The 18,999-nt window shown below is 42.7% G+C and overlaps 1 protein-coding gene across 1 annotated transcript in view; it reads left to right on the top strand.

Moving 5' to 3' along the window:
- emei (transmembrane protein 161-like emei) overlaps window positions 1–15,145 on the top strand; it is a 44,693-nt gene extending 29,548 nt beyond the window's left edge. Inside the window, exons 10-12 of the mRNA XM_075693448.1 lie at window positions 318–492; window positions 11,986–12,082; window positions 12,599–15,145. Coding sequence (XP_075549563.1) covers window positions 318–492; window positions 11,986–12,082; window positions 12,599–12,870 — 544 coding nt within the window. The 3' untranslated portion in view covers window positions 12,871–15,145. The remainder of the gene's footprint in view (window positions 1–317; window positions 493–11,985; window positions 12,083–12,598) is intronic.
- The last annotated feature ends 3,854 nt before the right edge of the window (window positions 15,146–18,999 follow it).

Raw genomic sequence — 18,999 nt, forward strand, 5'->3', positions numbered from 1 at the left:
GATTTCGTTATTGCGGGTTTCGACTGCAAATTAAGCCACGGACTCCAGAGTCTGCAGAATTAATAAATAAATCGAATTAATTAATTAATGTAAGCCTCATCCTATGCAGCCCTTGCTTATCATTTAAGCACACTTGTAACAGCATTGCTCCACACCTAGAAGTCAATGTGACTTCATACGTCACATCCATGGCACCGTATTCATGTCGTGTTTTGAAATCTAGACACATCACCGCTAAGGTATGAGGCAGAAACTGTGACACCAAGATGTACTCTGCCATTGCGGCTCTAGGCTCATTGATTGTGTCATTGATGCAGAATGAGCAGCCAAGCATTTGAGGCAACCCGCATCGTGCTGGTTCTGGCCGTGGTGGTGCTGCGACTCTGTCTGATGCCGCGGTACCTACAGTCCTACCTGAACCTGGCTCCCGAGAAGATGGCCGAGCTTCGCAAGGAAGCTGGGAACATCAGCAACATTGACCTTCAACGCAAGGTAAGCACAACCTGCGGCTTGTTGCATGCGTCAGTTTGGTTGCGGGGTACTTTGAGCTGTGGAATAGGGGACACGCAGAATTCTGCAAGTGCACTTCCCCACACGTCTTGTTTCGCCCACACGTGGGTGGGCATCGCCCTAGAAGTGGAAATAAAGCAGGAGTGCACAAGGTGATGCCGCTATACTTGCCACCATCTATTTTTTACTATGTCTTTTTTGCTTGCAAGCCTGCCTTTAACTTAATGCAACCTGATAGCATGGAAACGCCTACTTCTAGTATTTCGCATATCACCTACAGACCTGGTACTGTTCCCAGGTTGTTTCACTGAAGTTTCTGTTGAAGATCACTTGGGCCATTTTTGCTGTATGATTTTGTCTTTCCTTTGTCATTTTCATCCTGAAATTGGCTCTTGTTAGATATTTTGAACTTGACTAGTAATCCCGATGGCTGCAGTGTCTGTCTTGGTGGTGCTAAGGAATGGTGAATGCATTGCAAACATGTTATGTCCCACTGAAAACGCAGATTCTTGACTTCCCTTTGGCGGAGTACAAAGTGGAAATGGCAGCTCACTATGAATGAATGATTACAGCATCTAGCTGATTCTATTGCATGCCTTTTTTTGCAACAAAATTGGTCCGAAAATCGCCTGCTCATTAGAATCACATACAAAGCCAAAACTGTATTCACAATGTTACCAACAGCGTATCATTAGAGCCAACGTTGTCACCATTGTCATCAAACAGGGCAGCAGAGAAAGCTTGCACATGGAAGGCTGATGCCTGCACACTAGGGATGTGCAAGTACCGAATAGTAGTAGATTCTGAATCGAATCAAGCACGATATTGTATTGAATATCAGAAAATTTTTCACAAAATTGAATGCTTAGAAATTTTTGGCGATGAAACAGGGGCTGCACATGATCAGGAGTCTCCTAGCATTGCATAAAAAAAATGTAGTAAGCTATCACTAACTTAGCTGCATGAAAATCAAGATATTATCGCCAATACAAATATAGACTGTGCACACCGTGTGCCCACGGAAAGTGGTAGCCACATTATTGCGCGATTATGTTAGCGAAACAAGAACGCTGGATTCACTGAAAAGGTAAGAAAGGCATGGCTGTCTACTGCAGATATAGGGTATGCCCAGAGCACAGGCCCCAAACCTGTGCACGGGAACAGTCACCTCATGCCAGAGCGAAAGCGCCTTTTTGCGCAGGCACTTGCGCTTAAAAGGGCACACCAGTGGAGAACACCTCAGTACCTTCCGTTAGATACGCTGTCATTCTGGATTTTTAACCGACCTTAAATCATTATGGCTATGTACTCGTGCCACCAAACGACAGAATTGTTACATGAAAAGTCGCCCACATTATCGCTTCTGCACCTAAAAATCCAAAGTCTTAGAAAGCACCATGGTGATTTTTTTTGCCTTCCTTTCTTTATTTGATAATTCATTCTCTTTCATATGTTTCTCTGAAACATGGTTATTTGGTAATGAAGGAAACTTGTATGGCGTACCAGGTCACTATTATGAATATCGTAATTGCGAATTATGTCTTGGCGGTGGAAGTGTCGTACTTGTACACTCGTCCTTAGCACACACGCGTCGTCTTGATATCACATTTAACAATATTCCCTGTGAATCCGTTTGGCTTGAATTTAACCATAGTGTTATGCCAGTTAACAGCCGTAACACCATCGTAGCTTCCATTTATCGGTTACCTTCATCTTCATATCCAGAATTTTGAAGTCAGTTAAGCAACATTTTTGATAACTTGGTAATAGAAAATAAGCCATTGTTATATGTGGTGACATTAACATTGTCAGGCCTGAAAGTGCATTATTTTTAGAATACACGCACTGTTTATACAGCTATGGCTTTTCTTCGCACATTTCAGTTCCAGCTAGGAATGGTTTACGAGGCTCCAGTACACTAATAGATCACATCTCCAACATTTCATCTGATCACATTGGAAGGGTGGTAGATCATTGCATTACACACCATAATCGTATTTTTTCACCTTAGGCTCTAAAAATATAAAGAGTAATAATACATTGACAAAGGGGCAATTTGACTCAGTCAAGTTCGTGCAGGTGATTCGTGCAGACTGGACATTGGTGATTAAGGAGGATCACGCAGAAAAGGGTTTTGTGTCTTTTTCAGAAACAATAGCTACATGTATAGAAAACTGCACCATTTACACTACTGTGATGAAGTGGTTTCCTTCACCCAGAAATCCATTGATTAGTAACTCACTGTTAATGTCCATTAATAAAAAGAATAACCTTCATAAGAAATTAAAGTCGCAGCCTTTCAACCTACCACTAAAGTTCCATTTCAGAAATATTCTTGCAATGTTATCTTCTTAATTAAGGCTTGCTAAATGCAATTATTACCAGGATCTTATTGTAAAAAACACAAGCAACATGATGCACTGCTGGAAAATTATTAGGGTTTCTGAACAAAAATGATTGCTCAGAGACCAAAATAAAAATAAAGCAAGGCGACAAAATGTATACTGATCCTGTTAGAATAGCTAATGCATGCAGTGAGCATTTTTGCGAATCTGCGGATATACAGCAACCGGTGTGTTCTTTACCTCAGTGTATCCAGATGAGGTATCCTTTACCTCATCTGCATTCAACGACTGCAGATGAAATTCATCAGATCATTACATTTTTGAAGACTACAAGTGCTGGCTTAGACCACATTGATCCTTTCTAAAGTAAAAGTAATTTTGGATGAAATATTGTCAGTTTTGGCACTAATCATTAACAAACTATTCTCTGCAGGGGTGTTTTCGAGCTGTCTTAAAGTTGATAGGCTAGGTCCTGTTTTCACAAAAGGTGATCAGACTTCAGTAAGGAATTACAGGCCAAGTGACCACTTGCAGAAGTACAACTGTGCATGTGCCCAAACCGGCCGCGGGGCAGTGCTTCGTGAGCGCCGTCTTAGTGGTTGGAAAGCAAACTGCCAGCTCGGGCGTGACATGCCAGCGAACTGTGTCGCTTTCGGCTGCACGAGCTGTTATTATGGAAATGGAAATAGTAATTTCTTCAGATTTCCACCCGCGAAGGTTAATGTGGAGAGGAGAAGTTTGTGGACGGCGGTCGAACCCGGCCGGCACACCGGTGGCAGCTAACAGTGCATTCTAGGATCTGTGGCCTGTGCAGGCGACTTCCATTCCCTTGTCATCTCCTGCCAGTTCTGCAACACTGGGCAAAAGGCCCGCGACGTGCTGGCAGGTCTCGCTGAGGCTGCAAAATATAAAGAATGCACTTTTTCTTCGCGCTCGTCATTGAGTGACTCTGACTATATGCAAGTACGATTGAGTGATTTGTGAAAAACGGCGCAAACAGATGCGGCCAGTCTATGTACTTTGTGTCATTTGTGAGTCTGTGCTCGTCTTCTTTTCTTCCGTACATGTCAGTTAAGTTGTGCTCTCTTCCACCATGACTTCAAACCAATTCGCCCAACTATCTGCCTTGATGAGTATTCGCGAGTGAGCGGGAGCGTACTGGCCTGCGAACGCACGCATTGCCCATATTTAAGCTAATATAACGTATAATAAAATAGGTTGGCATAACTTTTGAGGCCTTATTGCTCGCAAAAACACACTGAATAACCTACCACGTACATATAGCGCATGCGAAATTTGGGATACGGTTTGGTACACTACAAGCATGCAACACAGCAGTTTGGCGAACATGCAACAACTAAGAGTTCGGGGAATGCGACAGGCATAAAGTACTCATCCGGCCACACATTCACAGTGCTCTCCGGCAATGTCGCCAATGGCTTTTGTGAACCATGCTGTAACTACGTAGATGCCCGACTTCATGGATGGCGTGCACGTAGCTCATATGAGGCCAAGTGCAGGGTCCACGGTGTTTACGTTAAGTTTTATGTTCTTAACTTAACCTTTCTTTAAAGCCCATCGGCGGTGTACCTGACAAACGGGCAAAGTGTTGGCATGAAGATAACCCCATGCATTGTCGCTCGTTATCCGGCACTCTGAGAACTCAGTTGTCTGTCCCATTTGCAAAAACAGCAAGGGAATGAAGTCCTCTTCAGTCATATTTAAGGCAGGTCATATGCAACTACCAAAGAACGTCGACGCTTTCACAAAACGTGAAAGAAGCTCTGCAAACACAAATTTGCCACTCTGTGCCGCCGTATACCAAAGCAACACTGGAGTCGGGATGTTTTCCAACCAAGCGGCGAGGCACAAGCTTCCTGTTTTCCGCGCTAGGTGGCGCTCTGACTTCTGCAAATGGTCAATTCGTATCCTTCCATTTTTTTTTTTTTTTTGGTGAAGTGATTGAAAAGCTGTTCCACACTCGATTATTGTTCTACTTAAAGAAATTTAACCTTTTGTCTCCTCAGCAATTCAGATTTCGTCAAGAATATTTAACTAAACTGACACTTTCTGCTTTAACTGAAGAAATCAAGCAAGCTGTTGACAGAGGTCTAATTGTGAAATCTGCATTCATTAATCTGACGAAGGCCCTCAACACCATCATCACTGTCATCAGCCTATTTTATGTCCACTGCATGACGAAGGCTGTGATCTCCAATCACCCCTGTCTGGCGCCAACCGATTCCACCTAGTGCCTGCGAATTTCTTGATTTCATTGCCCCACCTAGTCTTCTGCCATCCTCGACTGTGCTTCCCTTCTCTTGGCACCCATTCTGTAACCCTAATGGTCCACCGATTATCTAACTTACGCATTACAGGACCTGCACAGCTCCATTTCTTTCTCTTAATGTCAATTAGCATATGGGCTATCCCTGTTTGCTCAATGATCCACACTGCTCTCTTCCTGTCTCTTAACGTTATGCCTAAAATTCTTTGTTCCATCGCTCATTGCGCTGTCCTTAACTTGTTTTCGAGCTTCTTTGTCAGTCTCCAAGTTTCTGCCCCATATGTCAGCATGGGTAGAATGCATTGATCGTACACCTTTCTTTTTAATGATAATGGTAAGCTTCCAGTCAGGATCTGACAATGTCTGCTGAATACGCTCCAATCCGTTTTTATTCTTCTGCAAGTTTCCTTCTCATGATCAGGGTCCCTTCTGAGTAATTGACCTAGGTAAACGTACTCCTTCATAGACTCTAGCAACTAAACGGCGATCCTGAACTCTTGTTCCCTTACCCGGCTATTCATCACAATCTTTGTCTTCTGCATATTAGTCTGCCACCCTACTCTTACACTCTCTTTTAAGGTCCTTAATCATTTGTTATAACTCGTCCTCAGTGTTGCTCAACAGGACAATGTCATTGGCAAACCGAAGGTCGCTGAGGTATTCGCCGTCGATCCTTACTCCTAAACCTTCCCAGTTTAATACCTTGAATACTTCTTTGAAGCACACAGTGAATAGCATTGCAGAGATTGTGTCTCCTTGTCTTACCCCTTTCTTTATAGGTATCTTCCTACTTTTCTTGTGTAGAATTAAGGTAGCTGTGGAATCTCTGTAGATATTTTCCAAGGTACTTACGTAAGCGATCTGGACTCCTTGATTACGTAACGCCTCTATGACTGCTGCTATCTCGACTGAATCAAATGCCTTTTCGTAATCCATGAAAGCCATATAGAGAGGCTGATTATACTCTGCGGATTTTTCAATTACTTGATTGATGACATGGATGTGATCCATTGTAGAGCATTCCTTCCTGAAACATGCCTGTTCCCTTGGCTGACTAAAGTCCAGTATTGCCCTTATTCTATTGGAGATTATCTTGGTGAATATTTTATATAATATTGGAAGTAAGCTAATGGGCCTATAATTTTTCAATTCTTTAACGTCTCCATTTTTGGGGCTTAGTATAATGTTGGCATTCTTCCAATTCTCTGGGACCCTTGCAGTCGATAGACACTTCGTATAAAGGGCCGCTAGTTTTTCAAGCATTATGTCTCCACCATCTTTGATTAAATTGACTGGTAGTCCATCTTCTGCTTCTTTTCACCATTTCACGTCTTGCAAGACCCTTCTAATTTCATCATTAGTTATAGAAGGAGCCTCTGTAACCTTTTAATTACTACTTCGAATCGAGGTATCATGGCTGCGTTGGGTATTGTACAGGTCAGTATAGGATCGTTCCGCTGCTTTTACTAGATCCTTGAGATAACTGATGATATTACCTTGCCTATCTTTTGGTGCATACATCTTGATTTGTCCATTGCCTACCTTCTTACTGTTTTCAGGCTGCGTCCGTTTTCTTCTGCTTCCTCAGTCTTTCTCATGCTATAATTTTGAATATCCCTTACATTCTCCTTGCTGATTAGTTTTGACAGTTCCGCGAATTCTATCTTATCTCTTGAGTTGGACGCTTTCATACTTTGTCGTTTTTTTATTAGGTCCTTTGTCACTTGGGAGAGCTTACCTACTGGTTGCTTTGGTGCTGTACCTTCCACTTCAATTGGTGCTTCTGAAGCCAACCTAGTTACGGTTTCATTCATTTCCTCTATGTAATCTTCAGCTCTCTCTTCTAAGGTTGCATATTTGTTTGCAAGTGCCAATCTGAATTGGTCTGCTTTTACCATTACTATGTCTAGGTTGGCCTGTTTCTTGGCCAATTTTTCTCTTTCTCTCTTCAAATTGAAGTGTATCCTAGCCCTCACTAACCTATGATCACTGCACTTTACCCTTCTTAACACTTCTACATCTTGCACTATGCTGGGATCGGCAGAAAGTAAGAAATCAATTTCATTTCTTGTTTCATCATTAGGGCTTTTCCAGGTCCACTTTCTGCTGTTACGCTTCCTGAAAAAGGTGTTCATTATTCTCAGCTTATTCCTTTCTGTGAATTCTACCATTCTGTGAATTCTACCAGCACCTCTCCTCTAGCGTTTCTAGAATCGACGCCGTAGTTGCCAATTGCTTGTTAACCAGCCAGCTTTTTCCCCACTTTTGCATTGATGTTGCCCATGACTACAGTATACTGAGTTTGCACTTTTCGCATCACTAATCCAACATCTTCATGAAACTGTTCTATTTCTTCATCATCGTGGCTGGAGGTTGGAGAGTAGGTTTGTACTACCTTTATTCTATGCCTCCTATTCAGCTTTATTACGACTACTGCTACGCACTCTTTAATGCTGTAGAATTCATCAATGTTGCCCACTATGTCCTTATGGATTATGAATCCTACTCCAAACTGCTTCTTATTGGGTAGTCCTCTATAGCAGAGGATGTGACCATTTGTCAGCACTGTATAAGCCTCACCAGTTCTAGCCTCAGTAAGGCCAGTGGTATCCCAAACAATGCCTGATAGTTCCTCAAAGAATCCTGCTAGGCTAGCTTTACTCGAGAGGGTTCGGGTGTTAAACATTGCAAGGGTCAGTTTCCACTGGCAGCCTGTCCGGGTCCAGAGATTCTTAGCACCATTTGCTGCTTTACAGGTCTGACCGCCGCCTTAGTCAGGTACTCCGCAGCTGCTGGGGACTGAGGGCCATTGGGTAATTGAATGAGTCTTTCGGGAGGGAGTAGCCGAAGACTACACCAAGCAGACCAATTCCTGTTCTGGTGAGGGAGTGTTTGTTGAAGCTTAGTGGGTCTTCCTAATTTGGTTGTAACTGGTTCAGTATAGCCCCACTTGCTCTCGGCATTTTTGCCAGTGTCAGGCACCACTCCAAGCCTGGAGATGTAGTGTACTGGGGGAGGTGAATTCGATCTTCCCACCTTCAGGGGAAAAAAAGTGCACAAGGATTCGAACTTCTGACTGTGACAACTGAGCATCCAAGCTAGCTCAGTCAGATAACCCTGCGGGCTGTCGGGCCACCTTATGTCAGCGAATTCCAGCCCAGACGATCCTACGTGCCCTCGACACCACAAACCATCGCATAGAACTTGTTAAACTCGAATCATTTGGTATATCTGGTCCTCCGCTAAACTTTATTAGAGACTACTTAAGTAACCGGTCTCACATGGTACAGTTCCAGGTCCACTTTTCTTTCTGATGTTTATGAATGACCTATCCACTATTCTTGCTAAGAGCAAGTGTGTACTTTATGCTGATGACACGACCATCTTTACATCCAGTAAATCTACTGCCACACTCCATTCTAACCTTAACACTGACCTAAATAATATTACTTTATGGTGCCAGAATAATCATCTGCGCATTAAACCCACTAAAACCACATTTATGGTTTTGAATTCCCCGCGAATTTCAATCGATGTCCTACCTTCTGTTCACACTGGTGATTATATCATCCAGGTTTCAAACAAAGCATGGTTTCTTGGTGTCATCTTATATATTGAACCAAAAATTTCATAGACACACCCGATCACTTATAAAAATGATTGCATTTGGCATCCACATTATCATCAAGACAAAACCTTATTTTCCACCTCACATTGTACGATCTTTGTATTTAGCTTATATTCGTAACCAACTTTGGTATTGTGCATTGTCGTGGGCCAATATGTATTTGACGCATATTGAACGTCTGCAGCGACTTCAGGACTAATGAATTTCAGCCCATTTGATTTGTCTAGTGGGTCAGTGTTTTCTAAACTTAATGTTCTCCCGTTAGGACAATTATTCTATCAGAATCTATCCATAATTGCATATAGGCTCCTCATACACGACATCTACATTGAATGTATCGATCCTGAACACATTACTAACAACAACAGTACCCGGTTTTCCCTGCACAATACTCTTCTTTTACCTGCTGTAAATGCGAATTACGGCAACTTCACAACCCTCTTCTCTGGCATAGCAATATGGAATTCATTACCTTTCAAAATAAGATCATCACACACCATTCATACATTCTCTGCATGCAGCAAGAAATATTTAATTCAGAAATTAACCAACTCATCTGAATTTCCCAATTAACTACAATTTGTTTGTCATGTTTTTGTGTATCTTTTGCTTTTGTATAAGTAATTAATATTATTGATAATGAAACGAGTTTAGTGTATCATGTCAGGTTGATTATTCTTGTTAATATTTGTTATTCTGCTTGTTAATATGCTTTAGGTTATTTTTCATACTTTTGAGTAATTAGCATTACCTTTAACTCATGTATCTAATTTCCTGTTCTAGATGATCAACTTACCTAATTCTTATTCTCAATGTTCACATGACCGTGCTTCTTTGTTGTTTCTGTATAATAACCGTATTTATGTAATCATAGGAGGTCCCCCTGGCAGTTCTTTCAAAACTCTAGGACCTCCTGCTGTAATACTCTACGATGCAACTCCAACATGACGGTTGGAATAAACTTATATTGACTTAAAAACACTACGGGCTACGCTTATTAAAATGGGCACCAAATTAGTATGCCAGCGCTGATTACAACTCAGTTCTAGTACATGACGGGCTGGGAAATATTTTTCTTATCCATAGTTACTGTTAAATAGAATCAAGTGCTTTTTTCCCTCAGCCACTCATGAATTAGTGATGTTCTGTTGTACTGAATACCAGTGAGATTCATTTAATAGTGGACCTGTGTTTTGTGGCAATCTTTTATTTATAGCATAGAAAGTGTTGCTTTCCGTTTTTTTTTTTCCAAGTGCAGAAGGGCTATCCTAACTTTACGGCAGGTGGGTTATCGTATGGCTAATGTGCACAACAGACGAAAGGACTGCGTGTCTCGTGACTCGATCACACCTCTGTGCATAGCCAGCGCCAATGGCAAAGAGCACGGGCACTGTCCGCGCCGTTTCAGTCAGTTTTGGTTTGATTTACCACCTGAAATCTGGAGGGTAACAGCAAGGTTATGCGACATTGCCCCCCCCCCCTCCTCGCTCTGATGAACATACTGCAATGCCGTTCTGCAAGCACTGTGTGTGAGATCCCCACATTGGTGTGATGTCAGGGAGAACTCAAAGTGACAAAGTCTGTTTCCGCATTAGCCAGGCTGGCCTGTCCGTGGCATGCCTGATAGGTACTTTTTTTGTGCCAAAACTGAAGTGAAACCCCCACTTGGGTGGCATAGAGCATGAGGGACTCCACGGGGCATGCGACATGTGGCACTGCACGTGTCTGCAGTGAATATATTGAATTAAAAAAAAATCTAACAGTAAATATTCGATTTGCGATTTGAACTATTTGAGCGTTCACTATTTGATTTGGTAACATTCGACTATTCATACACCACTACTGCACACTACTTTCAGGTTAATACAAAAGCTAATTCAAAAGATGTTTTGCTTTTAAAATAGCAGAGACAGAGTCGCACAATGTGTTTTCAATGCTTCAGAGACTTGCATGTGTCACAGGGTGAACTGGTTAAGTGGTTAGTCTAGGAGTGGGCTGTCATCTTGTTGGTGATTGTAATGAAATGGTTAAACAAATTTGTAATATCAAATGCACTGAACCACAAGGAGGGTGGCATGGTGTGGTATGTATTTCTTCATGCTCTTAGAATGCATGCCTCGAAGCTGGTGTTTTTATATTCGAAACTGGCGTTCCAAGTTTGCCTTGCAAACTCGCTGGCTACAATTTGTAAATTGCAATTGCAATAAAAAGTTAATTAGGAACTTTTAAGGTGAAAGCCTTAGATGGCTCATGGGTCGAAAAATCCAATGTCCTACATTATGGCACCAAAATTCTTGGCACCAAAATCCATGGCACTAAAATTTATACGAAGTCGAACCCTCGACCTTTGGTGGGAGTCGAACCCAGGACCTTTGCTGTTAATTAAGGGAAATTTAATTAAGACCCGCAACCTTTGGGGTAAATTATAAGCCATCAATTTCTTTATAAGAAAGCATGAAGCCGAGGTGAAGAAGAAGCGTCAGCTTGAGGTGTGGTGTTAATGAAGGTGAATTTAACTATAGCACAGTTAATTAAGGCACTCAAACTCATGACTCTTGGTGGGCATCAAACTCACTTTGAGATATGGGCGAACAGGCCATATCTCCAAGTTGGATTCTAATTGACACTGGGAAGGCCGAGAGTCGAACCCATGACCTTTGGTGGGAGGTGAACTCTCAACCTTTGGTGGGAGTTGGACCCGCAACCTTTGGTGTGAATCAGGGCGAAGTTAATTAAGGCACTCCTCACAACCTTTGCTGTGAGAAAACAATAGGAAGTAACAACGCATTTGAATGAAAATGTCAAGTAATGTAGTGAATGTCTCAAGAGCGCACATGCTTCCGCCTTCATCCTCTTCAGCATATGCTAAAGTGACTGTGAACTTTTTTAATTAGTCAATAATGCATTTAGATTTCTCGTACAAGTATTGTCCACCTCTTTCAGTAATCCAGGTCAATTACTAAAATTGTGCTATCTGCCATAGGCACTTTTTAAAAATTCTGTATGGTCTCAAAAAAAAAAGAAAGCTGTTATAACAAAGTACAGAACGCCGATGAAGTGTAGAGGCACAGTGGAACATATTTGCAACTTTTGCCGGACATGATGTTGATTGGCTTGCATACAGTGAAGTTCACTCAAGGTAAGTTTCAGTGAACTCGTGCTTTCACTGAACTTTCCATTTTCTTTTCTTTGCCATGTTTTTTTTTATTTTTCAGGTGGTTCGAGTCTTCTACTACTTGTGCGTAGTGGCCCTGCAGTACATCACGCCATTGCTCACATGTGCATTTACAGCTCTCCTGTTGAAAACATTAGGTCAGTGGCCTGGTTTATGCACCACTAAAGTCCAGCAGTCCTAATTAGGCCTGATGTTATTGTTTCTCGCACTGTGATTGCTACAATGTGCAATACCAAATAGCCCCGTGACATACCCTTTTGATGTTTCTCTTGTAGAACTATAGCAAGTTTGTGTGTATTTTTCCATCATTACAAACTCTTATTTTACCTTTGCTTAAAAATGCCGGCGTGAAATTTTGTGCTCTTTGTCATGCCTTATGTTTGTGATACCTTTCCAGAGCGTGCGCAGATGAGTTTTGTGTCTTCTTTCTTGTTTTCGCCTCAGTTCTTCCTTCAGTTGATAGTCGGCGTTCATGTTGTCCACTTCTCTCCTCTTGTGTCCATGTCTTCACGCCTTACCCCTTCTTTGCATTATGAATCCTTACCAACTAGCTCAGATTTCTGTCGTTCTAAGGGACTTCCTTATCATGAAATTTGACTGTACTTTGGAATATGCGTTATGGTGCAATTTTCTTGCTCATTTCATTTCTTTAGGTGGCCACAGCTGGATCGCCTACCTGTGGTCACCAGACAGTCCCGGTGCTCCTCTTCATCACAATACAGTCCCTGGAGTACCATCAAGAGGACCGTCTCCAGAATCCATCCTGGCAACTAGCCAGCAGTTCTCATTAACATTGGCTGGACTTCGAGCCGTCTTCACGCCTGTGTTATTCCGAGGTGTCCTTAGCTTCATGACCTGGTGGCTGTGTGCCACATCTTTTGCCACCAGTGTAGTTGGACTTGTGTACCACTCTTACACTTCCTAGGTTGAGGTTAATGAGCGATAGCACTATAGTACGAGCCAGGGTTTTGTGACAAGGCTGTGCGGTGGCAGAGGCACTTCGCAAGGCATGGCTTGTGCATTTGGTAGCAGGCAGAATGCCAGTTATGGTTTTGTCAAACTCCTTTAGGCTTGAAGTACCGCTCAGTTTTGAGTGCTTGTGAAATGACCGTGAGAGCTAGGGACACCTGTATACTTCCATCCCAGTGCAACACAGAGTTTGCACCTACGCCCTTGTGTGTGCAGAGATGACTGTGGAGTTCACACATCACCACTGTAATAGCCAAGCAGCTGATAACTTTGTGGCAAGTTCTTATTTAAATAGTTGGTATCTGAGGCATGCAGAGAGGACATTGACAAACATTGAAGCGATCGATCTGTTTTGATTGGTTGCTCTGGAGGGCAAGCTCGAGTGAGATTGCACAATACAAGGCATAGGAGCAAAAGGGAGAGAAGTGTTTAATGCTGTGAAATGCCCCTAGCTGAGGTGGGTAGGCTGCAGTGTAAATGATGCTTGATTTTTGTCATTTCTCACATTTGAGGTGTACATGCACCTGAATTATTGTCATATACTGCATAATGAGTAAAACAGACATGTAATATGAGTATGTTGCGATTAGCAGTGTATATACATGGGCACCCAGTACTGGACAGGCGAAGCTTGGAGCTAGTGCATAATGCGGTGTAGTCACGGTACTTACCAGCCCTCTGTCGGGCAGTGTCTGGCCCATTTATCACACGGAAGTTTCTGTCTATAGCTCTGTTACGGCGTTGTGTGTTGTATCTTGTTATTGATAGTGAAATTTCAGGCTTTTCTGATAGTGGCAGTTGGTAGAACTGTCTCATTCGTCTTCTTGTGTTCACCTGATCATGTTCTGCAGGCAACAGCAAGATAAATAGGATAGTGCTGTCCTTCTGATCTCAGAATTGCAGACACAACATCTCCAAGCTGACTGCCCCTATGCAAGTGTGTTTCTCCTGCCTAATATGGAAGGTAACTGCTTATTGGTATCCCACGAAGAGCTTCTTAATGAAAATTCACAAGAAAGATTGTTGATAAATCAGGCTAGCACCACCCACGAGTGATTCTACAGCTCCTCGTGACACATCCGCAAGACACGGTGGATGTTCAATGCAGGTGTAAGCGTGTTACTGTCAAAGCATGTGTACTAGTGTATGACTACACTTATTCTACTGTTTGTTGTTCTTGCTCAAGCATGTTCTAGTGGGTATCACATTATCAGTTAGTTTCTGACAGATTCGCAATGGTATTTCATTTGACTTTGGAAGTGCAAGCAAGTGAGGTAAATTTATGAGCTAGGAAACTTGATTCACTGCACAGGAGCTAAAACACAGCGTGATGAGTGCATGTTACGGTGCTCATGTTGCGGTTGTTTTCGCTCTTTAAACGTTCGCTTTTAGTTGCATCTTGTTAAAAAAGCACCCTTGACGTCCACTTTACAAGAGATTAAAATAACAAAACACATAGTAAGTGGTGTAGCTTCCACTTAGCGTGCATGCTCGCATTCAATATCAGCTGCAGCACTGATGCTAGTGGTCAAAAGTGCTTCAAGACAGTGGGTCTGACGTAATACATCTTGGAGTCCCTTTAACCACAGGCACCGGTGTTGCAGCTCTTATTGAATGCAGCTGAATGTTATACTTACGGCACCGTTGTCATGAATAGCTTTATGGTCAAACAGAACTATAGCAGCTAATATGGTCGGTTACGCAAGGTTTCATTTTCTTGTGGACATACAGGTCAACAAACTGTACTTTGTATGATCTTATGGAGAGTTTTTATGACGTTCATGAACACCTTTTGCATGTGTGCATGGTGATTGCGTACTGGTAAACACCACATTACATCTTTTTTTAATGTGTCTGTCATTTTTATATACATTGAAGTGTGAACAGTATTTAAATGTAGCTTCCATAAGATAGATTGTTCTTTGCTCACTTTATCATTTAATGGCCACTGCACTAACTTATTAATGCATAGATGATTTTCTTCATGGAGTTGATAAAAATTGCGAGATTAAACCTATGCAACTAGTCTGTTACTATAGCCTTTGTTGGTCTTAAATGCGGTCTGCTGTATAAAACAGTGCTTATAACCACATGTGATAGGCATCATCTTCCATGATCAACGTAGTCACTTGTGTGCCTTTCAAAGCTGACGGATATGTACACTGTGTTGTGAGACAGTGTGGGTGTTGTTTGCCACTGTATGACATTTTTTTGATAAATGACACACATCACATTTGGGTTCCATATATTGAATGAGCACCAAATGTGGGCTGCAATAATTTTGTTGGTCGAACTTTCTACTTTCAGAGCTTCCACATTGGTGCAACAAATGATGACTCACCAGTAGCTGTGTGGTGGGGGATCGTGATGGGCCAAGGCAGTGGGTCTTCTGTGAAGCTTGGCAGCCTGTTAAGGGGCCCTGCAATATATATATTTTATAGCCACCATAGTCGCTTTAGAAATATTCTCTGCAGATTTGTATGTAATGAATTACATGTAATTTGTCATTATAGTTACTTGTAATCAATGATGTCTTTTTGTAATATTGAATGATGACAAATTGATTAAATTGACCGATTATTTTGGGTAGAGTACGAAAATGAAGGCACACAGCTATTCAGGGTTTAGGCTATGAATACCACTGAAAAAAAAAAAAGCCTAACAAAAGAGATTTTACATTAGCAGTATACATAGGCTGAAAGTTCATTTTTCTGGAGGAGGGGGAGAAACCAGCGTTTAGAACCCTCCCCCATATACATAACCTTCAATAACCGTTGCACTTGAAGAAACTTCGCGTGGCCTCGAGGAATTCTTTTTGTGGAAGAATTGTCTTGTACTTCGCTTTCACTAATAGTGCTTCATCGTTCCAGTGAAATTACTGCCTCCCTTTTTTTTTTTACTGCGAGTTTGAGTACAAGCGCTGCTGCACATGACTGCTATTGATTGTGATTTTGAGTGAATCCGGCTTGGTCTCATTTTGGTTTGCTGAGTCAGTTATATGCATTTATGACCTTTTCATGCAAGTGGTGATTAATACATCTTGTAAATTGTTAAAAGAGCTTTATTTTCTTTCTGGAGTTGTTAGCATGGCCTAGTGGAAAGAGAAGCAATACTGAGACACATATCATTTATGTGCATTTCACACATCATTGATAAAAGACTCTGGTGAAGGGGTCACTGAAGTATGCAGGGTTTTTTTTTTATTTATACTATTAAATATAATTGTTAGTTGGCTACTTTCTTCTCTTTGAAAAATATAAAAAGCATTTTCCTGTCGATATATTTAAGTATACTGTGTCTGTGCATGAGGTTCAGAGTGGAAATTTAAAAAATGAAGTGAAGTACAGACGAGGTAGTCACCGTTGGTACTTCTAACGTGCTTGTCCTTCTGTTGTCAGGATTTGCACAAATAAAGTGAAAGTATGAACTGAAAGCTGTGCACGTCCACGACAAGAATTATGCAGTAACCTTTTAGCCACAATAAAATTTTAACTGAAAAGGTAGGGGCAAGTCAAAGCAAACCTCAAATGTACCAAGGGGTAACAGAACTCTGGTAATGACACTTCAGTGGGAAAACTTCGGAGTGGGCTCGGGCCCCCTCGAATTTTTTTGTGAGGAAAAAAGTAAAGTAAAGCATCGACAGGTTACCCGATTCTCTCATGTTGTTCTTTGTCTGTGCTTATGTCAATGCTGCTAGATTTCGTAAGGAGTGTCATTATGCATATAGTCTCAGGCTTCATAATCACCAACTCTGCGGATTACCGACATAATGACATCATCTATATCCCTGGCAGAGACACGAAAATTTGCAAACTTCCAACACGGAAATTTTTAGTGTCCATCACGAGGATGCGCTGTCATATATTTTCATTCAACTTATATCCACACATGTGTGGACTGTTTCCCTCATCATTATGCTCATTCTGTGGCGATGCGGAGACGATAGATAATTTTTTGCTGCAAGAGGTTAAAGCTGGCACATCTCTTTCGTGCCACGTGCAGATCTAGCTGCCAGTGCAAGTAAACAAAATGTAATTATTTAGATTATTTTGGCTGTGCCTCAGGACACCAAAGCTGGAGTCCGGACTGGCCCATAGCTTGTTGGCTTGCCGAGGCCAGTGCATGCTGGGCGTGTATGTAAGAAGATCCTGTACGAGAACAATCCCTGCACGCTCGGCCTCGGCGAATACAACCCACAGACCGTCCTGTTCCCAACTTTGGTGTCCCCACTGCCCTTCGGTCGGGAACTTACCTGGAGCTCCTGTGCTGCCTACGTTAAAATTGCGATAGCCATTATTTGGACAATCCAGGCACATTTTTTCTGTCGCCATGATGTTTGGTATAAAGTCCAAAAGCGATAACATTGTCGCCGCACGCCGCATGCTGTAGGTGCGAGTGAAACCGCGCGAGCGGAGTCGCCGATCGCGGCTCAAGCTCGTGCGCGCAAGGAAGAAAAGTGGGGAGGAAATGCGCCGTCTTCCGTTCTACAAAAGGCTAGGTTCTGGCGGATGTAGTCTCCGTGGACATAGACAAACTATTTTTCATACTTTATCCGATACTGAAGATAGCGCAATACCTGCCACCCCACGGCGGAGGTGAAGCAGGCGTTAAGCACTCCCCATACATGGGCCGATCCCGCAGTAGTGCAATGCCGGGCTCATTACATGTGCCCTCCTGGAGCAGTGCTTGTCAAAAATGCAATCTGTCATCGTGACGAAAAAAAGTGACCCGCGACTTATACATCACCAGACAGAACCTTGCCCCTTCACACACAGCGATCATCAAATGGGGCGTCCGTCCCCACTGCCTCGCCGTACGGGCAGCCAGCGGCGGAGCGTAAACAAACTGGACTGCACTCCGCAATGCCGGCATGTCTAGGGGACAAACGCATACAATACGCGCTATTTATCATACCTTGCTGGCAAAGCAAGGTATGGTGATTAATCACCAACTAGCCCCACTTTCCACATTACTGAAATGCGCACTAAGAAAGCTCCTCTGTAGTGCCTAGGCAGAGTCACATATTCAAGGAGCAAAAGCCCCCCAGATTTCGTCTCTCGCACCCGCTCTTTAAGGTCGCCTCCAGCTTTTTTCAGCGAATGCACGTTGGTGGGCAAGTTGGTTGGGAACGTGCTATCTTAGTGCATCGCGACCAGCACGAGGAAAGAGAAGTATTTTGACACACACATAGCGCTCTTTACTGTGCTCTTCTGAGCAGCCTCATCTCAATAAGTGTCACTGCTAACGGCAACTGTCACACTGCAACTCACACTGCCATATCACACTGTCAACTCACACTGTCACACTGTCATATTCTCTGGTCACACCTGCAACTAGATACAATGGGAGTTTTAATTCGCGACGTAGAGTAGACTTCGTCTCAGCGGTCCTTGACTCCTGTCGCTAATACAGTGAACCCTTTCTTCCGTAACTCTGAAACGGTTCTGCGGCTAACGTCCCTTGAGTTCATCGCACAGACAGGTGGAGATGTAAGGCCATGGAAGACAAGTTCGCCAAAGATGGTTTTCACTGTAGTCCATGAGAACATCTCGGACACAAAGCTCATCTCTGTCTCTTTGATCCTTAAGGTGGCCTTTGTCCACTTAATGAGACGTCCCAGTCGTTCGTGCAGAACTGTTTCGTTCAATTTTTGTTTCAGACCCGTTGCTAAGTTTTTTATAGAGGACTGTAAATAATATATGAAGATGGGATCCGATGAGACGACAATAAGATGTCTCTTGAATCTTCTGTCCTTCTGAATGAGGCTGACGAATTCATCACGCAGTCCTCCAGGCGGCTTCATCTCCAGGATTGTGGCCATTTTTAGAGCTTCCAATGTGTCCAACAAGACACCAACCATGTTCGTGCTTGGTGCCACCCTGTTTGTAGAACAAATGGATCTCTTCAATGTTATTCTTATTCCTTTTGTGGTCATGCGACCCAATAAGTAAGCTCCGTCAAATCTCATTTGCTTGAGTTCGAGAGCACCCACTAGATCGTCCTCGTTCAGGTTCATATCGCAGGAAGTGGCAAAGATTTTGCCTCTTATGCCGGTCACATCCTTATCAAGCTTATTTCTCGGGCC

Source organism: Dermacentor variabilis, chromosome 5 (assembly GCF_050947875.1).
Source record: "Dermacentor variabilis isolate Ectoservices chromosome 5, ASM5094787v1, whole genome shotgun sequence".
Classification (NCBI taxonomy): domain Eukaryota; kingdom Metazoa; phylum Arthropoda; class Arachnida; order Ixodida; family Ixodidae; genus Dermacentor; species Dermacentor variabilis.